Source organism: Vipera berus (genome assembly GCF_964194415.1).
Source record: "Vipera berus genome assembly, chromosome: Z".
NCBI lineage: Eukaryota > Metazoa > Chordata > Lepidosauria > Squamata > Viperidae > Vipera > Vipera berus.
This window is the reverse complement of record NC_138205.1, coordinates 11565103-11590166: the sequence shown is the minus strand read 5'-3', so window position 1 is coordinate 11590166 and position 25064 is coordinate 11565103. Positions and strand designations below refer to the sequence as shown.

General features: G+C 44.7%; 1 protein-coding gene across 2 annotated transcripts; it reads left to right on the top strand.

Moving 5' to 3' along the window:
* The first annotated feature begins 659 nt into the window (after positions 1-659).
* On the top strand, positions 660-23070 carry LOC308677651 (tetratricopeptide repeat protein 5-like). Of its 2 annotated transcripts, none has more exons than XM_081344256.1 (10): positions 660-728; positions 2671-2800; positions 5559-5770; positions 9050-9200; positions 9300-9391; positions 11445-11501; positions 16982-17128; positions 17238-17452; positions 18873-19020; positions 20855-23070. In XM_081344256.1, the coding sequence occupies exons 1-10, from the start codon at positions 681-683 to the stop codon at positions 20972-20974; spliced, it is 1320 nt and encodes a 439-aa protein (XP_081200382.1). In that variant the 5' UTR covers positions 660-680; the 3' UTR covers positions 20975-23070. The 2 variants fall into 2 exon arrangements, with proteins under 2 accessions (XP_081200382.1, XP_081200381.1); XM_081344255.1 differs by having other exon boundaries at positions 2671-2803.
* Positions 23071-25064: the final 1994 nt, after the last annotated feature.

The window sequence follows — 25064 nt, the reverse complement described above, 5'->3', positions numbered from 1 at the left end:
CATGCGGCTCTTTCAGCCATCTCCTGCGGCTCCCGGTCCTTTGCCATGTGCAGTCCCCCCCCCCAAAAAAAAAGTGGGACTAAAAAGGTTCAACCAATCAATTCAAATATGCAGGGTAGGTGCATATCTCGCCTTGGCTCCACTCTTCAGTCAAACCGTGTTCTGCGCATGCGTGCATGTACGTGCATGCGCACACATTTTTTTTGCAGCTCCCAGTTTTTCTTTTTGTGAGGGAACCGGTTCTGAGTGGCTCTTTCACTGTTTCAGGTTGCTGACCCCTGGACTAGACCAGCCACTTGTCTGAAATGATATAGGTCTCCTCAGTGCTTTTTTTGTAAAAGAAGAAAAAGGTGCCGGAACTCACACACGTCATACCATTTGCCTTGCCTACCCTACAAGGTTCCATCCAAAAAAGGTGCCGGAACTCCGTTCTGAGCGTTCTCTGAGGGAAAAAAAAGCCCTGGGTCTCCTGCTTGAGCAGCGGGCTGGACTAGATGACCTCCAAGGTCCCTTCCAAGCTCTGTTCTGATCCTGGTTCCGCTTCTTCCTCCCCCCCCCCCCGCTACGTCTGAACTGCTCCGAGTCCTCCCGGCCTTTAGAGGCCTCTACTTCCCTCCGTGCTGGCAAGAATGAGAGAGCGAGAGAAGAGGCGGAAAAGGACGGCGAGGCCGCAGCTAATCATGGCCGAGGACGACGAAGAAAACTCGCAAGGTCGGCAACGTCTGCAGGTAACGGCGCGCAACAGAGAGTTTTTTCTCCCCCTCTGCATTTGAAAGCCACGATTAAAATAATAATATTTTTTTTAAAAAAAAAAACACGCCTGCGCGTCCTCTTCTTGGGGAAGGGGATGGAGCAAAGTCCCCAGAGCTTTCCCGGATTTACGCAGGCAGGTAACTAGCTGAGCTGGTGGGCAGGAGGCCTTGTCCAAAGCTAGCCGCGTTTGAAGAAGTCGTGGACGAGCAAAAGCAGCTGGCAAAGCTTCTGCTTTATAGTTGGTTTCCGTTAGCCCAGGGCTAGGCAACCTCGGCTCTTTTGTGACTCGTGGACTTCAACTCCCAGAATTCCTGAGCCAGCATGGCTCAGCTTGGAAACCTCTCCCTTTTCCCTCAGCATGGCTGGCTCAGGAATTCTGGGACTTGAAGTCCACGAGTCGTAAAAGAGCCGAGGTTGCCTACCCCTGCGCTAGCTAGCCCGATATGCTCCTCTAGCAATTTTCACAGCTCGGTAATTTAGGCAATGCTGGGAGGGACGAAGTAGGCAGAGCAGGGGACGCTGCCTTCCTGCTTTGTTTGCAGAGAAAGGTATCCCTCTGTAGATCTCCCAAGGTTCTCTTGGATTCCAAAAATGTTAGAGTTATCAGAGAAATCCAGTCTTAATTGCTGCGTCCGGAGTGAGCCATCGTTACGCTCCGTGATCCGCAGGATCAAAGATTTCTGCATTAATCTCTGGCTATTCCACGAAGAGGTTAAATATGCTGGTTGGTTTTGTTATGTAAAAAGAGTGGTTCTGTGCTGTGGAATGTAGTTTAAATTAACGTTTCTCCTTTCTCATAGTTATGCTGGACTTTCAGACAGTACTAGTAAGGAACATTAAATGGAGGACTGATTGATTATATTTTGGATTTTCATATATATATATATATATATATATATATATATATATATATATATATGTAGATCTAGAGTCTCGGGTTTCTTCCCGCGTTCCTTTCATCTTCAGAAAGTTGTGGCGACGTTTCGACGGAATCCCATCCGTCATCATCAGGCCGGAGTTTTCCTCCTGCTGCTTCCGGGAGCAATGCGTGGTCTTCCGTGACCACGCATTGCTCCCGGAAGCAGCAGGAGGAAAACTCCGGCCTGATGATGACGGATGGGATTCCGTCGAAACGTCGCCACAACTTTCTGAAGATGAAAGGAACGCGGGAAGAAACCCGAGACTCTAGATCTACACATACAGACACCCGCGAGAATCTACGAAAACATATATATATATATATATATATATATATATATATATATATATATATATATATATATATATATATATATATAGGTAAAGGTAAAGGTTCCCCCGCACATGCGTGCTAGTCGTTTCCGACTCTAGGGGCCGGTGCTCATCTCCGTTTCAAAGCCGAAGAGCCAGCGCTTGTCCGAGGACGTCTTCCGTGGTCATGTGGCCGGCATGACTAAACGCCAAAGGCGCACGGAACGCTGTTACCTTCCCACCGTAGTGGTCCCTATTTTTCTACTTGCATTTTTTACGTGCTTTCGAACTGCTAGGTTGGCAGAAGCTGGGACGAGTAACAGGCGCTCACTCTGTTACGCGGCACTCGGGATTTGACCCGCCAAACTGCCGACCTTCTGATCGACAAGCTCAGCGTCCTAACCCACTGAGCCACCGCGTCCCTTATATATATATATATATATATATATATATATATATATATATATATATATATAATCTTTTATTAAGTCAAAGCATGGTATCAGCTGTGCTGCCAGGTTTGTATGGAATGGACACGATAAGTTTCAAATTGGGCAATTACATTTTACCTTAGATACTGAAAAATGCTTAATTTATGGTATGCAACCTGGGTGCATGTCGGTGTATTTTGTATTGGCAAGACATCGCTATTGAGAGATCTGACAGTATTTATCCATTTATGAATAGGAATTGGTTGACCACCTATATAATTTCCGAGATCATTATTTTGAGAACCACAGTGTGGAAGATGCTGGGAAAAAACGACAGGATGTTCAGGAAGAAATGGAGAAGACTCTTCAAAAAATGGAAGCCATAGGTGGTAATTCACACATAACTTGCATTTCTGTATCTCTATCTTAAGGCATCTGTTCTGTTTCATTACCAGGTCCTTCAAATATACCAGTACATATGATGCAGCCATAGAATTGAAGATATTTGAGTCTAGTACCATGAGAGAAAGGGAAGTTATAGGAATAGAAAACGCACAGCTGGGGCAGACAGAATTAAACATACCAGCAGTTTAGAGTCCTTGTGTTGCCACAAGAGTCCAGCTCTTCTTGAATTCTATTGATTCTTATCTAATGCCAATCTAGCACTTACAGTTAGTTGACCAGATTCTAGTGTCTGGGCCTCATTTTTTTTATGCTGCAATCTACACAAATGGTCCAGATTCTTTACATCTGACAGAAGTAGATCTGACAGATGATTATAGTATAATCCTCCCCTCCAAAACATCCAGTCCCATGTACCCAAATTTTCTTCATTTCAGCATTTTGATATTCTGATTCTTTATGACTTGGCTACTGGAAATCTTTGTTGTTTGTTTTAATTAATTATTTAAAAGATTTGGACAGTCACCCATCTTGAAAGAACTTTGGGTGGCTCACAAGGACCGTAAAATGGCAAAAAGCATAAAAGCCGTGGCACAAAAATTAAAAACCCTGCTGCTGCAATCAATCTTTCAAGGTTCCCTAACAAGCAGCCACGGACTCCACCCTTTGACCCAATCCCTTGGTAAAAAGTTCTAATTGCCATCTGGAAGGTTAAGAAGATGGGGGCCTGCTGGATTGTGGGATGGAGGATATTCCATAGAGACAGCCACAAAAATGGCATGCTTCCCAGGTTTCCTTGATGGCAAAATGAGGCCTGGAATTTGCTTACCCTATCTCAGGGGTAGGCAACCTTGGCTCTTTTATGACTCGTGGACTTCAACTCCCAGAATTCCTGAGCCAGCCATGCTGAGGAGAAATGGAGAGGTTGCCATGCTGGCTCAGGAATTCTGGGAGTTGAAGTCCACGAGTTATAAAAGAGCCAAGGTTGCCTACTCCTGCCCTATCCCATCAAGTGGGAGAGGCAAATACCCTTAGGGAAAGGCAGTCTCACATCGGTCCCATGTGATGTAGTGCTTTAAAAACAATGGCCAGCATTTTGAATTACACCTGGAAGGTACTTCTAGATGCACCCAACACTGCTGCTGTGTTCTGGACCAGTTGTAACTTCTGAGTGGCCTTCAAGGGCAGCCCCATGTAGATTGTATTTAGGTAGTCTAGATCCTATTTCCCATAATGAGCAACAGATGCTTCTGGGAAATCCTTTAACTAACTCACTAATTTTCTTACTTGCTTATTTCATTTGTATAGTAATGAATTGTGGTTTTGCTCAGCAAATGACTCTGGGCAGCTCACAGTTCATTAGTCAATGTGAGGACATGCTTAGTTTTCTGTTGATAATTAACTTTGATTTTAATTGGAAGAAAATCTTTCTGAGGGTCATTTAAGCAAAGAAATTTAAAACTTAAATCTGTCTTAGTGCTGTTGCTATTACGCATTCTAATCTTGTAAAAGACAGTTGAAAATTCACTTTTGTGAATTATCAACAACCTTACAGACAAATCATCTCAAGCATTTGCAGCACCCAAAAGTCCGTTAGGACTTCTACACTCAAATCAATTTGAATACTCCCTAAATGTAATAATTAAAAATACCAGAAATTAGAATTAAAAATGGAAAGTTTACAGCTATTCCTCATGTACCCACTGCTTTGTTCAGTGACAGCTTGAACTATGACAGGGCTGAAAAAAATAGGTTTACCACTGATCCTCGCAGTTCTCGCAGTGGCTCCATGATCATGTGACTGCAATTCGGGCACTTTGCAGCCGGTGTTCATTTATGATGGTTGCAGCATCCTGTAGTGATAGAATCGCCATTTGCGACTTTAAGAACCAGCTTCTAACAAGCAAAGTCAATGGGGAAGCCGTCAGGAAATTGCAATTCCTGGTCATGTGATGTCACATCATGTGATTCATATGATGTAATGAACATAGTGGAACTGATGTAACTCTGGTGCAGTTGAACATCATTTTTCTGAACTGATGCATCACTTAAAGATAGAGTTGCTGGTCCCAATTGTGTTTATTAAGTGAGGACTACCTGTATCGGTTGATACCCATGAAAGTTTATATCTGGAATTCAGATTTACCATTACCTACTAAGATAGCAGGGACGCGGTGGCTCAGTGGGTTAGGACGCTGAGCTTGTTGATCAGAAGGTCGGCAGTTTGGCGGGTCGAAACCTGAGTGCCGCGTAACAAAGTTGAGCGCCTGTTACTCGTCCCAGCTTCTGCCAATCTAGCACTTCGAAAGCACGCAAAAATGCAAGTAGAAAAATAGGGACCACTACGGTGGGAAGGTAACAGCGTTCCGTGCGCCTTTGGCGTCTTGCCATGCCAGCCACATGACCACGGAGACATCCTCGGACAAGCGCTGGCTCTTCGGCTTTGAAACAGAGATGAGCACCGGCCCCTAGAGTCGGAAACGACTAGCACGCATGTGTGGGGGAACCTTTACCTTTTTACTAAGATAGTATATTTCAATTGCTAGTTGTATGGTTTTTGTATCGAATTATATCGGTGAGAGACATGTGTAAATAATACGGCAAATGGAAGAGAAAAAAATGAACTGGCAAAAAGAAATGTATAATTACTTACAGCTCAATATTAGATGGACTTTTTTCTTTTTGGGGGACAATAATATATGGATGGAATTTCTCTTTTTTCCCCCCTTCCACTTTTATTAGGCTTATCAGAAGGGCGAGCGTACGCACTGATGCTTAAAGGGAAAGCTTTGAATGTATCGGCAGACTATGATGCCCAGTCTGAAGAATTGCTTTCCAAAGCGGTCAAGCTGGACCCAGAATTGGTGGAGGCATGGAATCAATTAGGCGAGGTTTACTGGAAAAAGGGAGATATCTCTGCTGCCCATACCTGCTTCTCTGGAGCGCTCAGCCATGTAAGCTTCCCCTAAGTTCTCTGCTATCAAATAGTTCTTTTGTTTGAAGGATTGTTCGGGAACCTGGATTCCAAAATGGTGGCGCAGTGCAGTACTGCAGGCTGACTCTGCCTACAGCCAGGAGTTCGATCCCAAGCGACTCAAGGTTGACTCAGCCTTCCATCCTTCTGAGTTCGGTAAAATGAGGACCCAGATTGTTGGGGGGCCATATGCTGACTCTTTTAACTGCTTAGAGAGGGCTGTAAAGCAATATGAAGTGGTATATAAGTCTTAAGTGCTATTGCTATTTCTGATGGTATTGTGTAGATCAAGTAAATCCCTTTCAGAGAAAAGATAGTCCTTGACTTACGACCACAGTGTGTGTGTGTGTGTGTGTGTGTGTGTGTGTGTGTGTGTATGTGTAAAATAGACCAAGTCAATCTGATACACTACAGGTAATCCTTAACTTACAACCACAATGGAGCCCAAAATTTCCATTGGTAAGCAAGACCGTTGTTAAGTGAGCTTTGCCCCATTTTAGAACTTTGCTTGCCACCATTGTTAAGTGAATCGCCGAAATTTTTAAGTTAATAACAAGGCTGTTAAGTGAATCTGGCTTCCCCATTGACTTTTACTTGTCAGAAGGTCACAAAAGGTGATCACAGAACCCCGGGAACCAGTTGCCAAGCGTCCATGCATCATGTGACCATGGGGAGATTGCGATGGTCGTTAAATTTGAAAAACTGTCATAAGTCACTTTTTTTGGTGCTGTTGTAACTTTGGAACAGTTGATTGCAAGTCGAGGAGTACCCATTAATTTGGAGAAGCCTGTTTGCGCAGTCCTCGATTTGCAAATGGAAGTTCCATTGCTCAGCATGGTGATTGTTAGCACCAGAGTCCTGGTGGACAATCACTTAAATATGAGCCAGCAGTGTGCTGCAGCTGCCACAAAAGCCAACACAGTTCTAGGCTACATTAACAAAGGGATAGAATCAGGATCACGTGAAGTGTTAATATTATTTTATAACACCTTGGTAAGGCCACACTTGGAGTACTGCATCCAGTTTTAGTTATCACAATATGAAAACTGGTGAAACTCTAGAAAAAGTGCAGAGAAGAGCAACAAAGATGATTGGGGGACTGGAAGCTAAAACATATAAGGTCCCTTCCAACTTTATTATTATTATATAAAACTTGTATTCATTAAACATGAAAGTCAACTGAACACTCAAATTGACTGGCACTAATGGTTGACATGGGTTGCTGCCAGCATCCTAGGTATCAACCAGGTATCTCCTTAAAATGTAAGATGTTCCGAGTAGCACAGATTTTGTAGCTTTGCTGGAGTTATTGCAGGAAGCTGCAATTTCTTGATGTATTTTGCAAAGTTTTTGGACATAGTTCCCAGTGCCCCGATGACAATGGGTATCATTGTTACACGTTTCATCCATAATTGCGCAGTTTCGATGGCCAGGTCGCGGTATTTCGTAATTTTTTTCAGTTCTTTTTCTTCGACTCTGGCATCTCCTGGTACAGCAATATCAATCAACTGTACGCTTCGGTTCTCTATGACTGCGATATCTGGCGTGTTGTGTTCCAAATGACGATCTGTCTGTATTCGGAAGTCCCACAAGAACTTCACCCTCTCATTCACTACAACTTTTTCCACCCTATGTTCCCATGACTTTTCGGACACAGGCAAGTCGTATTTTTTACACAATGCCCAGTGGATGAGTTTAGCAACTCTGTCATGTCTAGCTTTGTAATCAGTTTGTGCGATTTTGCTGCACTCACATATTAAATGTGAAACAGTTTCAAGTTTGTCGTTGCAAAGTTGGCAATTTGGATGAGGATGATGATGATGATGATGATGATGATGATTATTATTATTATTACTGTTATTATTATTATTGTTATTATATATTATATATTATACTGTATATTATATATTATACTGTATATTATATATTGTATATTATATATTATATATTATATATTATATATTATATATTATATATTATATATTATATATTATATATTATACATTATGGTCTTCCTTGCCATGGATGTTAAAACAAATCACATTAGCTGTTAAGTGAATCATTGGGTTGTTAAGCAAATCCAGCTCCCCCTCCCCATTGACTTGCTTGTTGGAAGCCGGTTGGGAAGGTCGGAAATGGCAACCACCTGACCCCAGGATGCTACAACTATCATAATTACATGCTGGTGGCCAAGTGCTTGAATTTTGATCACGTGACAGTCGGGATGCAGTGGTTGTTAGTGAGAGCACCAATCATAAGCCTTTTTTTTTACGTCACTGTAATTTCGAACAACTGCTAAATGAATGGCAAATAATATAATAATAGCAATAGTAGTAACATCATCATCATCAAAAAGTTGGAAGGGACCTTGGAGGTCATCTAGTCCAACCCCCTTCTCAGGCAGGAAACCCTATACCATTTCAGACAAATGGCTGTCCCGTCTCTTCTTTAAAACCTCCAGTGACTGTTTTCAGTTCTCACATCTTAATCCAGTGGTGCTCTTTCACAAGGCAACTGGACTTTCTTGTTTTTCTTTGAAGACATTTCGCTTCTCATACAAGAAAGACCACATTTTGGACAGAGGGGACTGCTGGTTTGAAAAAGGGGTCAAAGAAGCCATCTGTGTCAACACCGAACAGCCTTCTCTCAACAGAGGGAGAGGGATAGGACATCATCTATCTCCAGTCTACAAGACAGTCCTTTCAGCAGTTCCAAGAAGGCTCCACATCTATTTGCACTGCACAGGTGACCCTGAGGACACAGATAAACCTCCAAGGGGCCTCACTGACTCTCTAAAAGAATGCAAACGACCAGCTGTCTGTAAGGAGTATAAATCCTTCCATTCCCCACCATCCAGTCAGAGCTGAAGAAGCTTCTTGGATGAGAAGTGAAATGCCTTTAGAGAAAAACAAGAAAGTCCAGTTGCCTTGTGAAAAAAGCACCTTTGGGATAACTATGACCTGGATGACTTGAGAATCTCCATAGACTCTCACATCTTTAAGGTAGCATGTTTTCTTTGATGGGTATGTAAATATATTTGCAAGGATGTGTTCCTTTGGTTCATTGCTGCTCGTAACTAAAAATATACGGAGGGAAAAATATTACCTGTGTGCATACATTTCCAAACCATTGCTAAACGAATGGACAATAGAGAACTGCCTGTATTTTGAGCTTAATAAAACTTCTAGTTTTATACAGAAATCTTGTCCTGCAGTGTTGCTATCTCAGCCAAACACGCCTTTCTTTTCTACCCTCTTAGCGTAAGAACAAAGTCTCCTTGCAGAACCTCTCCATGGTGTTACGGCAGCTGCGCACCAGTTCTCCTGATGAACATGCACAAAACGTGATGGACAGTGTGCGGCAAGCCAAACTGGCGGTACAGATGGATGTCCGTGACGGACGCTCTTGGTGTGAGTTTTACAACACAGTCTTTTTAGCCTAGGCAGGGAAAGGGCAGAGAAGAGAATGGGATATGCAATTGGCTAATTTATGTTTTCTGCATTCCACAGATGTGCTGGGCAATGCCTATCTCTCCTTGTTCTTCAATACGGGGCAGAAGCCCAAGATCTCCCAGCAAGCACTGAGTGCCTATGCCCAAGCAGTAGGTGCTGGAGGGGACCCGAGACAAAGCTGTGGTATGGGGGAGGAAGGGATGGTTGTTCAAGTTAAGCCTCTGTAGTAAATTCTAGCGCAGTGATCCCCAATTCCGGCTTTGTGGACCGGCGGGGGGAGAGAGGGAATGGTTATGCACGAGCGGCAGGCGAAAACGCACATACGCACAGCTACATTTGTGCGAGTGGCAGGCACACGTGCTCACCCACTGCTCGCTCAAGGGGAGATGTGCTTGCGCGCTCACTTGCCTGCTGCTTTTGCCTCCTGGTTCTGAACAGGCTGGGGCCCAGAAGTGGGCCCCAGCCTGGCTATTGAGGAACCCCATTCTAGAGGGCCAGGTGAGAAGAGTACATTTTGTGCAGTAGTCAGTGTGGTTATTGGAAGACTTGAGCTCATATTTTGATTTAGATCCAGAATACGCTACAGGTAGTCCTTGACTTGACGACCATAATTCAGCCTGGAATTACAGTTGTTAATCATATTGGTGACCACACCTGATTTTGAAATTTTTTTGTGGTGGCAGTTAAACTGAATCCATGATCTTTAAATGAGAGCTGGCCGGATGCGTCATGCCGAAACTGTGCCCACCCCATTGCCGGCTATGGGAAAAAGTCCCGCTATGTCGCGCGATGTCACGATGACATGCCTGTTCTAGTCCAACCCTCTGCTCAGGCAGGAAACCCTATACCATTTCAGACAAATGGCTGTCCAGTCTCTTCTTAAAAACCTCCAGTGTTCGAACACCTACAACTTCTGGAGGCAATTCATTCCACTGATTAATTGTTCTAACTGTCAGCAAATTTCTCCTTAGTTCTAGGTTGCTTCTCTTTTTGATTATTTTCTGGAGTGTAGACCACAGTTCCTTAACAATGTATTTCTAATGTGATTCTCGCTTGATAATGACATTCTTCTTATGAATTCATGCACCCCGAAAGATTTTATAAAAGGTCCATTTGCTAGCTAGAGGAGGGTACAGCAGGATTAATAGTGTATGGGAAAAGTTGTCTGCCATACCTTTGAATGGTCACTAAGCAACCAGTTAGAAGTCAAGGACTACTTGTAGTTTGGTTTCGGGAAAAAAGGCATTCTCTTGAATTCACTGGAAAGCTTCAAATTTTAACTGTGGCAGAAATGCATCCTATTGGTCACATCAGTTCCTTAGCTCTGCCTTAAACAGAATTCTGTGGGTTCCTTCTTGTTATATATAAAATGTCTGTTGATACCTACTCATACAGTAGTCCTTGGTTGTAAGGGTAAAGGTAAAGGTTCCCCCGCACATGCATACTAGTCATTTCCAACTCTAGGGGCCGGTGCTCATCTCCGTTTCAAAGCCAAAGAGCCAGCGCTTGTCCGAGGACGTCTCCGTGGTCATGTGGCCGGCATGACTAGATGCCAGAGGCGCACAGAACGCTGTTACCTTCCCTATTAGTGGTGGTCCCTATTTTTCTACTTGTATTTTTATGTGCTTTCGAACTGCTAGGTTGGCAGAAGCTGGGACGAGTAACAGGCGCTCACTCTCTTACGCGGCACTTGGGATTTGACCCACCAAACTGCCGACCTTCTGATCGACAAGCTCAGTGTCCTAACCCACTGAGCCACCACGTCCCTTGGTTGAGATAGGTGTAAATAAGAATGAATGTTTGTTTTGCAATAACAATAATAGATTTGGAAGGAACCTTGGAGATCTTCTAATCCAACCCTTTGCTCAAGCAGGAGACCATACCGTTTCAGTCAAATGGTTGTCCAATCTCTTCTTTAAAAGCCTCCAGTATTGGAACACCCATAACTTCAGAAGACAAGCTGTTCCACTGATTAATTGCTCTAACTGTCAGGGAATTTAGTTCTAGGTTGCTTCTTTCCTTGATTAGTTTCCATCCATTGCTTCTTGTTCTGCCTTCAGGTGCTTAGGAGAATAGGTTGACCCCCTCTTGTTTTGAGGGAGTGAGGGAGGAAGAATATTCCATGTGAATGAATTTGTTCTTTATCTAGCTGCAGTGTTGATTGTGCATGCTTTCCTTCTGATTTTTTTTTTTTTGCAATAGGAAAAGGTGGACCCCACTGCTACTTGTAACCCAGATTTGCATCTCAATCGAGCCACGGTAAGGAAATGGAATAAAGAAGGCAACACAAAGTTGGCTTATGTAGGAATGATCCACCAAGAAAAGCTTTATTAGAATCACAGTTGGTGATTCCTAAGTGTAATGTGATCCAAGGCTGTGGGCTAAGTTGTTGACTGGAAAATCATATTTTTTTAACTTTGGAGAGTTGGGGCTATGTTTTAATTGCTCAGTATCAGGACATAGCAGCATTTGTTGATCTGGTTTGGCCTTGGGAGCCTAAACAGCATTAATTTAATTTAATAATTTAATTTAATAATTTGATTTCTATACCGCCCTTCTCCCGAAGGACTCAGGGCGGTGAACAGGGCAATACACAATAAAAATCAGATACAAAAATTAAAAAACCATTAAAAACCAATTAAACATCATGCCCATAAAATCAATACATATTAAGTTAAAAACTAATTTTAAAAAAACCCAACCCCACCCCGTCAGACCAGGCCAGCTTGTTCGAAAAAAAATGTTTTAAGATCGCGCCGGAAGGAGCGAAGGTCGGGGGCCGTCCGGAGCTCAACCGGTAAGCTGTTCCAAAGGTCTGGCGCGCCCACAGAGAACGCTCTCCCCCTGGGGGTCGCCAATCGGCATTCTTTGATCGGCGGCACCCTGAGGAGGCCCTCTCTGTGGGAGCGCACTGGACGGAGGGACGTTGACGCCGGTCGCAGGTGTTGCCGTAGGTAATCCGGACCCATGCCATGAACGGCTTTGTACGTCATAACTAACACCTTGAACCTCACCCGGAGAGCAACCGGTAGCCAATGCAGCTCGCGGAGCAGAGGTGTAACATGGGAGTATCGGGAAACTCCCAAGACAACTCGCGCGGCTGCATTCTGCACCAGCTGGAGTCTCCGGGTGGACCTCAAGGGCAGCCCCATGTAGAGAGCATTACAGTAGTCTAGACGAGAGGTCACGAGCGCATGAGTGACTGTGCGCAAGGCATCCCGGTCTAGATAGGGCCGCAACTGGCGCACCAGGCGAACCTGGGCAAAGGCCCCCCTAGTCACAGCTCCAATATGCTCTTCCAAAGAGAGCTGTGAATCTAGAAGGACCCCCAAGTTGCGAGCCCTATCTACGGGGGGTAATAGCTCACCCCCCATGGCCAATGATGGGATAATCGGAATTTCCCGGGATGCCGGCACGAACAGCCACTCAGTCTTGTCAGGGTTGAGTCGAAGCCTGTTCCTCCCCATCCAGACCCGGACCGCCTCCAGGCAACGGGACATCACGTCGAGGGCATCGCTGGGGTGGTTTGGGGTGGAAATAAAAAGTTGGGTATCATCAGCATATTGGTGATACCCAACTCCAAAACCACGAATGATCTCACCCAGCGGCTTCATATAGATGTTGAACAGGAGAGGCGAGAGAACCGATCCCTGAGGAACTCCACAAATGAGAGGTCTCAGGGTCGATCTCTGCCCCCCTGCCAACACCGACTGCGAACGTCCCAGGAGGTAAGAGGAGAACCACTGGAGAACCGTGCCTCCCACTCCTAACCCCCTGAGACGTCGCAGCAGGATACCATGGTCGATGGTATCAAAAGCCGCTGAGAGGTCTAAAAGGACTAGGACAGAGGAACAACCCCTGTCCCGAGCCCGCCAGAGATCATTCACCAGCGCGACCAATGCCGTCTCCGTGCTGTACCCGGGCCTGAAACCCGATTGGTACGGGTCTAGGTAGTCAGCTTCCTCCAAGAACAAAGGGAGCTGATGCGCCACCACGCTCTCAACAACCTTCGCCAAAAACCGAAGGTTGGAGACCGGACGATAGTTGTTTAAAATTGCTGGGTCCAAGGCCGGCTTCTTGAGGAGGGGTCTCACCACCGCCTCCTTCAAGGCGGCGGGAAAACTACCCTGACTCAAAGAAGCAGTAATCACTGCCTGGAGCCAGCCTCGTGTCCCATCCCGGGCTGCATAAGTCAGCCAGGAGGGGCACGGGTCCAACAAACACGTGGTGGAGCTCAGCTTCCCCATGATCTTGTCCACTTCTTCAGGGGTCACAGGATCGAACTCTTCCCAGATTAAATCGACAAGACCGCCCGTATCCTCTTCGACAGACTCTGCCCAGTCGGAGTCCAAACCGGTCCGGATCCGAGCGATTTTGTCCGACAGAAATCGACTAAACTCCTCGGCTCGACCCTGCAAGGGTTCCTCCCTCACCTCCTGATTAAGGAGAGAGCGAGTCACCCTAAACAGGGCGGCCGGGCGATTCTCTGCGGACGCAATGAGGGTGGCAAAGTGGTTAGACCTAGCCACCCTCAATGCTGCGAGATAAGTTCTCGTAAACGACCTTAGTCGTAACCGGTCGGATTCGGATCGGCTGGACCTCCAACAGCTCTCTAGGCCCCGTCTCCGACGCTTCATCTCGCGGAGCTCCATGGAGAACCATGGGGCCCATTGGGATCTGCGTCGGGTCAAGGGCCGCATGGGTACAACTTGGTCGAGTGCCTCTGTGGCTGCCTTTTCCCAGGCTTCCACCAGGGCATCGACCGAGCTGTGAGCAAAGGAGGCAGGTGGGGGCCCAAGCGCCGTTTGGAACCGCTCAGGGTCCATAAGGCGCCTAGGGCGGAACCATCTTGTTGGCTCAGCAACCCCACGACAGGGAGTGGCAAAACGGAAGACCATCCGCAGGAGATGATGATCGGTCCATGACAGGGGTAAATTAATTGGGGAACCCCCCCCAAGATCATCTAACCACCGTCCAGATAGAAAAACTAGATCGAGCGTGTGACCCCCTCCGTGAGTTGGGCCCAGAATAATCTGCTTCAGGTCCATGGCCGTCATGGAAGCCATGAACTCCCGAGCTAACTCAGATGATCCCCCCAGGGATGGTAGGTTGAAGTCACCCAAAACTATAAGTTTGGGGAACTCAACCACCAACCCTGAGAGGATATCGAGAAGCTCAGGCAGGGCTGCTGCCACGTGTCTAGGTGAAATATACACCAACAGCAAGCCCAACTGAGCTCTGGGACCACATCTCAGGAGGAGGGACTCACACCCGGCTATCTGGACTATGGTGGCCTCCCGCGGACATAAGGTCTCCCTCACAACAACTGCCACTCCACCGCCCCTACCTTGAGCCCTAGGCTGGTGCAGCACCCGGAAACCTGATGGGCTAAGATCAACCAGGGGGACCCCGCCCTCTGGGCCCAACCAGGTCTCCGTAATGCAAGCCAGGTCCGCATGCTCCTCCTCAATCAGATCGTGAATGAGAGGTGCTTTATTCATTACAGACCTGGCATTAAAATACACGAGCCTGAGCTCAGGTGGCTGCTCATCCTCGCTCCCGGTACCACGTGCTGAAATCAGAGGGTCGGAGCGCATCACCGCTTGAAGACAGCGGGGACGCACCCCCGGGTATTGATGTGGCCCTCTGTTCCTACACCTGCGGCCATTCCCAACCGCCGTGGGAATAGATAATCCCACACCCTGCTCCGGGGCCCCGTAAACCCCCAGCCCGGCCCCTACCACGGCGCGATCAGTCCCTGACCTGGTCTGAGAAACGGTTGGTGGAACCCCCCTAGTTTCCAACCGAGCCGATGAGCCCACCCCCCTCCCTAACCCCTCAAAACATTTAGCTAAAAAACACACCAGGGGCCTCTTATTAAATTTGGAAGAGAGGCTCCTGTCCCTGCCCAGCCATCTCTCGGGGTCCCAATAATTGGGTCCGTCATCAGGAGGCACGATGGAAAAGCAGGCGGGTCGCACCCAGGAGAGGGGGGCACCCCTGAGCGCCAATAAGGCTGTGCTGGAGTAAGATAAAACCATTAGTCCGGGGGAGTCCAGTCAGGCAGTCCATCAGTCAAAAGTTGGGAAGCTGAAAGTCAAAAGTGTCCAATTCACCAGCTCCCTGCCACTGAGCTGGGTACCAGTCAGATGACTCCAGGATAGAACAGGCACCTCCCTCTCACGAAGGGCCCAGATCTACGATGGGATGGACAATTGCCAACTCAAAAGGGCATACCTCCCTAGATCTCTCACCTCTAGGGAGGCAGCAGATGGTAATTGGTTGGTATCGATGATAACATATACGAGCCGCCCTCTCACAGAGGCTCGTCCAAGACCTTCTTGCTTCAGTGGGGACCATAGAGAGAGAAAAAGAAGAGCAGCAGTTATCAGGATTAACCTGAGGATAACCATAGTTAAGTTGGAGAGCAGAGTTCCTCTCAAGGCGGGAAACGCAAAGCGGGGAGAGCAGGAGACGCAGGATAGAAGATCGATGGACCCCGATGCAGGGGGCTGAAAGCCGGAGGCAAAAAGGGGTAGTTAGGGGTAGTTAGTATTTAACAGAGTTGGAAGGGACCTTGGAGGTCTTCTTGTCCAACTCCCTGTTCAGGCAGGAAACTGTTCTATACCATTTCAGAGAAATAGTTATCCAATGTCTTCTTAAAAATGTGGAATTCGGATAAAGCATCATCAGCAAATCCCAGGGTTGGAGGCAGATGGAAAAAAAACATTTTGGAAAAGGCAGCATCAAACACATGATGCTCCACGAGTGTCCCCAAGGATCTCCATGAATGTGTCTAGGAAACTCCTTGGGGCAGAGACTCTTGTTGACAGAGAGATGGGGGGCTGAATAGTGAGTAACAAAAAACACGCACTCAGCTCTTCAAGGACATAGAGAACCTGCTTAAGTTTATTCTCCCCAATTCTTCAAACAGATCTGTACACCTTCTAGTGGGGGAAAAAAGGCTACACTACTAAATGAAAGATCACTGGGCCACTAAGGAATACCTGGTGTGCCAATCAACTGTTGAGTGGTTAGTGGACAGGCAGTGGTCCCAGAGCTGGTGGCAGCAGTGAGGCGTGGAGACACTTGGAATTGTGTCTTTTGGGAAGGCAGCACATTAGTTTTGTGGAAAAAACAACAACAGTGGGTCACAAAGGCTGCTTGATGGACTGCCTGTGGCCCTTGAGCCAAGTGCTTGCCTTGAGCATTTAGGGACGGGTTGAAAAGATTGGAGTCACAGAAGTCAAAACCAAGATTTCACAAGTACCAGGTGGTCCTTGACTTACGACCATAATCGAGCCCAGATTTTCTGTTGCTAAGCATGAGTTCCTCCCCCCCCATTTTACGACCTTTCTTGCCACAGTTGTTAAGCGAATCATTGCAATTGTTAAGTTATTAATGTGGTTGTTAAGTGAATCTGGTCTCCCCATTGCCTTTGCTAGTCGGAAGGTCGCAAAAGGGGATCACATGACCCCGGGACACTGCAACATGCCAGTTGCCAAGCTTCCGAATTTTGATCACACGTCTGTGGGTGATGTAAGTGTAAAAAGCTATCACAAATCACTTTTTTCACTGACAAAGCTGCCACTAAACGAATAGTTGTAAGTGGAGGACTACCTGTGTATATTTTTTCATTCGTGTATTAGGATGCTAAGCTTTTTTTTGGATCCTAGAGACAGGCATCCATCTGAGTCCGAATTGTCTTGCAGTGTTGTTTTTGTATACTTTTTGCCCAGCTTTCTAAGTATGAAGAAAACTACATGGAAGCCCTAGAGGGTTTTGCACACGCCGCAGCCCTTGACCCGGCTTGGCCAGAACCTCAACAACGGAAGCAGCAACTCATGGACTTCCTTGAAAGACTAAGTGGACTCCTTGAAAACAAGGTATTATGGTGGTGGGATTTGTCTTTTTTTTGTCCCACCCCCGTCCTGCCCATGTTAGGTAAGGTCATGTCTGCAAACAAGTCTTGTTTCTGCTGTTTTCCTCTCATAGGGCAAGGTGAAAGGCAAAAAGCTGCAAAGCATGTTGGGAAGCCTACGGACCTCCCATCTGGGCCCTTGTGGTGATGGACATTATCAAGGGCCTTCAGGTCAGAAGGTAGAACTACAGAGACAATCTCTCAGTGCCTTGCAGCCTGGTGTTAACACTGGTACTGTGATCTTGGGGAAGGTGCTATTCAGCCTGACTACTGAGGAAAAAGTGCCTTTGTGAGTAGAACACTCTATTTTCAATCTTTCCTGCCCTGCTATCACCGATTTCTGGTGCTGGCTTTCACAGCCTGCGTCTGTTAGGCAGTGTTGGACTTCAGGGTTTAGTGGCCTTAGTGCAGAGCAGGGGTAGGCAACCTTGGCTCTTTTATGACTCTTGGACTTCAGCTCCCAGAATTCCTGAGCCAGCTATGGTGACTCAGGAATTCTGGGAGCTGAGGTTCATGAGTCATAAAAGAGCCAAGGTTGCCTACCCCGGGTGTAGAGCAACTATGGCAATATTACGACCTGTGGACTTCAACTCCCAGAGTTCCTGGCTCAGGAATTCTGGGAGTTGAAGTCCATTGGTTGTGAAATTGCTATAGGTGCCTAACCCCTGAGCTGGAGAACTGTGGCTGGCATCCAAGGAGGCCAAGTTAACACAGACCAGAGGCAACATCATTTTCCTTCTGAAGATGGCAGCCACAGCTTCTAGCGATTCAGAGGGTTTTAAAGATTGATATAGAAGTTGAGACCAGAGAGGATTTGGGTGTGTGTGTGTGTGTGTGTGGAATTGATGGACAAAGAGTTGCAAAAAAGTTGTGGAATTTTGTTTATACGACAACTATAGCAAGATTATTGTATGCGCAAAGATGGAAAGATATGGACCACCGGCGACGGATGAACAGTTTGCAAGGATGACAGAATTTGCTGAGATGGCTGAATTGACTTCTTCTTCGATCAGAGAAAAGACAAAATATACATTTATTGATATAAACTTATGATTTATGGCAGAAGTGGGCAACTATGGCCTCTTTATGACCTATGTGTTAAGGTTCCAACTGATGATCCCAACGAAGTAAGCACAGCTGAAACTTTCAAATCTCTAATGAAAACTTTATGGAGCACACCATTTCGGCACAGATGAATGGAAAACCGGTTCTGAATAATTGGCACCAAAAATCAGTATATTAAAGTATAGAAACTCCCCTCCCTCCTAATAGGTCACATTGTCAGACAGTTGTGAGAAAAAGTCTTCAGTTCTTCGTAAACAGCTTTTGAGAGACCTTGATTCTCACAACCTGGCAGCTTGAACCTGCAGCCCATATTCCATTCCTCCCTCTTCCCCACTGAGTCTGTAGGCCAGCTAAGAAGCAATAATGGACGAAGCAGCATAAGCAATCTTCGCAGCTTGACACTATGGACTTCAACTCCCAGAATTCCTGAGCTAGCCAGGCTGGCTCAGGAATTCTGGGAATTGAAGTCCACAGGTTGTAAAGGGGCCATAGCTGCCCACCCTTGATTTATGATTTAGTAACTGCCTCTTGAATTCACAGCATGTAGTCCATGCTAGATCTTTATCGAATATGTTTGGCTTAAATTGCACAACAGGGGCAATAATTGACTTATTTCAATTTTTCCACTTTCTGTTCCCCAATAGCACCTTCGGATTGGTAGACTCACTTGAAGGCCCTTGTTTTGCTGTCACTGTTTACAACATGGTACAAAGCTGGGGGGTCCTAATTGGGGACTCGGTGGCCATCCCTGAACCACATCTTCGGCACCATCACATCCAACACCAGAACAAAGTGAGTCTACTCTCCCTATTCCCCCTTTGTCTCTCCTAGGTCATGCCGTGAATCAAGTTCAAACTTAATCAGAGCCTTCCACAAATAATCTTAACGTTTATAACGGGCAACCTGGAATTACAGACCGCCCTCAATTTATGTCCACATTCAGGACCAGAATTTCTGATGCTGAACAAGATCATTGTTGAGTCATGCCTGATTTTATGACCTTTTTACCCTGGTTGTTAAACGAATCACTGCAATTAAGTGAGTTCAGGCAGTTGTTAAATGAATCCAGCTTCTTCCATCGACTTTGCTTGTTGGAAACTGACTGGGGAGATTACACATGGCGATCATGTGATCCTTCAACTGTCCTAAATACATGCTGGGTTGCCAAGCCCTTGAATTTTGATCACGTTACCATGGGGATTGCTGCAAGGTTTGTGAAAGCAAGGACCGATCTCTAGTCACTTTTGTTCTGTGCTATTGTAACTTTGAATACACACTAAAAGAAGGGTTGTAAGGTGTGGGCTAGCTGTACTTAAATGGAGAAATATTGGAAATATTCCTTTGAAAACAAAATGAGAGCTTTTATTTTCTTCATACATTTGTACGTGTTTCATGTCTTTTTTTTTGCCATGTATATGTATAAATTCAAACTAGATTGATGTTTGTCTGTGTCATATATGTCTGTATATGGGTATTTGCATAACGGTGGTTTTTTTGAGAGAGAGAGCTGAATGCAACAAAATTTCATTTTAATGTATGGTGATTAGGGTGCATTTAAAGTGAGAATGAAGTTTTTATTCTAGTCTAGTCTATTCTAAAGTATCTGTGTAAGCCAGCTATGATTGTTCTTTTGTCCTTGTTTACATTATTGTTCTATTATTTTACAAGTGGTCCTCGAGTTAACAACAGTTCATTTACTGACCGTTCAAAGTTACAGTGGCACTGGAAAAAGTGACTTATGACCGTCTTTCACACTTACGACTGTTGCAGCGTCCCCAGGGTCACGTGACCAGAATTCAGATGCTTTGGCAACTGACTCATACTTACGGCGGCTGCAATGTCCTGGGGTCACGTGATCTCCTCCTGCAATCTTCTGACAAGCAAAATCAATGGCGAATCCAGATTCACTTAACAACCATGTTACTAAGATTAGATTAGGTAAAGGTAAAGGTTCCCTCACACAAGCGTGCTAGTCGTTTCCGACTCTAGGGGCTGGTGCTCATCTCCGTTTCAAAGCCGAAGAGCCAGCGCTTGTCCGAGGACGTCTCCGTGGTCATGTGGCCGGCATGACTAGACGCCAAAGGCGCACGGAACGCTGTTACCTTCCCACCAGAGTGGTCTCTATTTTTCTACTTGCATTTTTACGTGCTTTCGAACTGCTAGGTTGGCAGAAGCTGGGACGAATAACAGGCGCTTACTCTGTTACGCGGCACTCGGGATTTGATCCACCAAACTGCCGACCTTCTGATTGACAAGCTCAGTGTCCTAACCCACTGAGCCACCGCGTCCCTTAAGATTAGATTAGATAAACCCTTATTGTCATTTTATTGTCACTTTAACAATTTCAGTGATTCCCTTAACAACTGCGGCAAGAAAAGCAGTAAAATGCGGCCAAATTCACTGAACCGCCGTCTCGCTTAGCAACGGAAACTCTGGGCTCAGTTGTGGTCGTAAGTCAAGGACTTACCTGTACTCCAATTCTATTTTCAAGCCTCCTCATTTTTAATTCCTTTCCTTTCAATATTTCAGCCGCCTCTCCACAAGAGAGAGCATCTCACATTACCTAAAGTTCTTCGTTCTCATCCTTTTTTTCCCCTTTCTTGTTCTTCTTTTTCCTGCTTTTTAGAGTTTTTCTTTTTCTGGCATCCGCGTCGAGACCCCTCTGGTTCTGGTGGTGAACGGCAAAGTGCAAGGATCGCAAAACCAGGCCGCTGCGACCGTTGCCTATCAAGCACAAAGTGAATGAGGAGAGACGAAGGGCAAAATTTCCGGGGATGCTGAAGAGTTTTAGGCTACATCAGTTCCCTCTCTGCCTACTTTTTCAATAGTTTAGAGAGATTGGACCATCCAGCCGTTAAGTGAAGGAGCGAGAGAAAAAGAGAATTGTTTGTTCAACCTGGTGCTTAATTCTCATCTCTTTTTGTCCCCGTCCCCCCCCCCCCCCGGTTTCTTTTCCACCGATAGCTGTTTTGCTTTCAGTTGTGCTAAAATGAGTGTCTACAGAAAATCAGGGGGCTGCTTCTCTCTAGTTTTCTCCCCTTTTCCTGATCCCTTCTTTCATCTTCGCTCTCAGCTTCGCCTCCATCGCATTTAAGTTTGGGCAGTCGGTCAGTTTAGATTTTTTTTTTTAAATCCCATTCGTCTGAATCAAACTCTGCTCTTTTTGCAGCGTAATTAATGAAGTCAGTGGGACTTAGGGTAGCCTGGCTATCCTAAATCCCACCGTCTTCTGGGTCAGTGTGATCAAGGCTACATCCAACTCGTTATTTCTGTGTAAACGGAAGAGATGCTTCCTGTATTTATTTGATATTATTTTGTGATGGTGTTTTGTTTTTTTTGTTTTTTGTAATTTTTGTATACTTTTTCCACCGGACTCCTGATCATTTCCCTTCCGAACCAATAAAACGAGTCCTTTGCCATAATGTTGTGTAAAGTTTATGTTTATGGAGAATGGTAAAACAACTGTTTTAATTAGAATTAAGCAAATCTTCTGTGTTGATCTCATACTGCTTAGAATGGAATGCAATGGAATAGAAATAGAAATAGAAATAAGAACAGAACGGAACAGAACAGAATAGAAATGGGAACGGACTAGGAATGGGATTAGGAATAGGAATAGGAATGAAATAGAACAGAATAGAATAAAATAGAATGGAACAGAATAGGAGTGGAATGGAATAGAATGGAATGGAATGGAATGGGAACGGAAGAGAATAGAATAGAATGTAGAATAGAATGGAATGTAGAATAGAATGGAACAGAACAGAATAGAAAAATAGGAATGGAATAGAACAGAACAGAATAAAATAGAATGGAATGGCATAGAACAGAATAGAATAAAATAGAATGGAATGGAACGGAACAGAACAGAACAGAATAGAACAGAACAGAATAGAATTTTTTATCGGCCAAGTGTGATTGGACACACAAAGAATTTGTCTCCAGTGCATAAGCTGACAGTGTTCGTATAAACAGCAAGTAATATGTCATAGATCATAATAACAATAGATAAATCATAAGAAACCAATAGGAGAAGATAGGAAAGATGAGAGGATGAGAAAAGATGGGAAATGAGATGGTGCTGTGAGAATTAAGTGTTCAGCAGAGTGATGGCGGGTGGGGGGGGGACTGTCTTTGTATGTAGTAGTTGTGGCGTGCAATGCCCTCTAGTGGCATAATGGTTGCAGTTAAAGAAGGCTGCTTGTGTAAAGCCATGCAGAGATTATTATAATTGACAGAAGTGTTCATTTTGGTAGCATGACCAATTAGTTGCCAAAGAACAGGCAAGAAATGTAATCTTGTGGAGTGAATCTGTCTTCTCCTTATGGCAAGTAATTTTAGTCAGCACCTGCTGGCCCTATCAAGTTGGGATCAAGAAATTGTTTAAACATCGACCCATGGTTACCCTTATAAATAAAATTTAAAAAAACCTAATCAAATTGTAAAACGTAGGCAGCTTGTACACTGTGAAATTTAAATTTGATTTCTTTCATGGTCTGTAACAAGAATCCAGCAGTTTTACATGTATAATATGCATATGAAAAGAATACTAATAATGGTGTTGGCATCCTCAAATGGAACTGTAACTTGTGCTGACGTAAATGGATGCACTTTCCTTGGCAAATAATTACCTGGGTTTTTATTCTTTTTTATTTTTTTTCAGTCTAATACAGTGTTTCTTAACTGGCAATTTACAGATGTGTGTACTTTCAACTGCCCCAGGAATTGATGAAGGATTAGGTTCATTAGATCCTATAATAAAATTCCATTCAACTTCATCTGTCGTTTCTAGAAGGGTATTGTAATAGCTTATACACACAGGAAAATTTCACATACAGGTAGTCCTCGACTTAACAACCATTCATTTAGTGACTGTTCAAAGTTACAGTGGCACTGAAAAGTGACTTATGAACATTTTTAACACAACTGTTGCAGCATCCCCATGGTCACTTGATCAAAATTCAGAGGCTTGGCAACTGGCATGTGCTTATGACTGTTGCAGTGTCGTGGAGTCATAATCACCATTTGTAAGCTGCCCAGCCGGCTTCCAACAAGCAAAGTCAATGGGGGAAGCCAGATTTGCTTAACAACTGAACAATTCAATTAACAACTTCAGCGATTCACTTAACAACTGTGGCAAGAAACATTGAAAAATAGACAAAACTCACTTAACAACTGTCTTGCTTAGCAATGGAAATTTGGGGCTCCATTGTGGTTATACGTTGAAATATTACCTGTAGGGTATTTTACCTGTAGTGTAAAATAGACCAAGTCTATTTTGATATAAAAAGTGAGTTAAAATACCATACTAACTGATATACATATATACATGCATACATATAATTTACTATGTGAATTCAGTAACTGCTTGTTTAATAAATCATGAGATGGGTGGCATATCCATTTAATAACTAAATCATGGTTAACCAAACCATGGTTTAGCATAACATGTTAATTCAGCGTCTCTGCTGCTTATTTTGAGGTAAAATCCAGCATAATAGCAGTTTCTTAACTAGCATGTATGCGAATAGATTCCTCAACTGTTCAGCAGAAGATCAGAATAACATTTCTATAACCTTCAACCTTTCTGCTGCTTAATTTGAGGTAAAATCCAGCCTAATAGCAGTTCCTTAACTAGCATGTATGCGAATAGGTTCCTCAACTGTGTTCAACAGAAGATCAGAATAACATTTCTATAACCTTTCTTCAACCTTTCTTATGTTGTTTAATTGCTTGGCTTGGTACTGTAGAAAAAAGATAAATTGCTATACAAAGCTGGCAGATTTAATTGGCTCCTGAAGGAGATCCCAAAGGCATAAGTTCAAATCTGCATCTGCCTAATGATGCCAAAATGTTTTTGTCTTTAATTAGTTTAACTCTTGTTACCCTTTCTGTCCCTTGAGAAAGTGGCAGCTTTTGGACTAATGTATCAAGCAGATGCTTGATGCAAATGCCAGGGGAAAGTAGTGGAGACTTGAAGTTCTTACCTACTTTTTTATGTTAGGAAGAAGAAGACAGGATGACTTGCTTGTGGTGGTTTGCCAAGGAGAATCTCAGTTCTTGTACATGGGTGAGGGAGGCAAAGCCTTGATGACTTTAGGTGATAAGACAAAATGGTGACATCTGACTTCCGGTTTGCCATTGCAGCCGCTGGAAGGCGAGCTCTGTCTTTTGTGTTTGATTTTGCACCACTGGGGGACCCTGGAAAAGGTCGAAAGGGGTGACCAGTAAGGAGGGGATCCCCACTTGATCGCGGGAGGGCAAAGGGGTGACCAGCAAGGAGGGGATCCCCGCTTGATCGTGGGACGGCGGTAGCCCTTCCGCTCCATCTAGGGCAGCCCTCTAAACCGGCGGACAAAAGAAATATGGCTCATCAGTAGGCTGTAGACAGCCGAAGTCAGTCTTACCACCAGGCACTCCAAAGCAGCGCAGATGAGACTGGGTGAGATCTGAACCTCTCTTTAATCCCAAGTATTTTTTTTCTCCTGCAAAAGCTGTCCAAAGTATCTTCCCCCCTGTGAGGAGAGAGGGAAGGGAACTTTTATCCCACCCTCTAAGAAAAGCGATGACTGACTATCCAGGGGAGTTAAAACACTGAAAGAATAACCTTAATCTAACTGGATTTATATGGTTCTAGAATTTGGGGACCAAAAGATTTTTTATTCTTATTGAAGACCTTGGTTTTTATTTACAAAAAAGAAATAAAATTGGAAAAAGGATTATAAAAATTTTGGACTTAAAAAAAATCTTAAATGGCATTAGTGACATCTTGTGGCTAGGTTTGATATTACAACCTGTTATTGTCTAAAGCAGGGGTCGGCAACCTAAAAAGGGAA

What these genes read in the sequence shown, in the direction of transcription:
- LOC308677651 (XM_081344255.1), top strand. Translation starts at nt 681, where the DNA reads ATGGCCGAGGACGACGAAGAAAACTCGCAAGGTCGGCAACGTCTGCAG. An exon ending in AAGGTCGGCAACGTCTGCAG is followed by an intron (nt 729 to 2,670) that starts GTAACGGCGCGC and finishes ATTTATGAATAG; the next exon opens with GAATTGGTTGACCACCTATA. An exon ending in TGAGTGCCTATGCCCAAGCA is followed by an intron (nt 9,392 to 11,444) that starts GTAGGTGCTGGA and finishes TTTTTGCAATAG; the next exon opens with GAAAAGGTGGACCCCACTGC.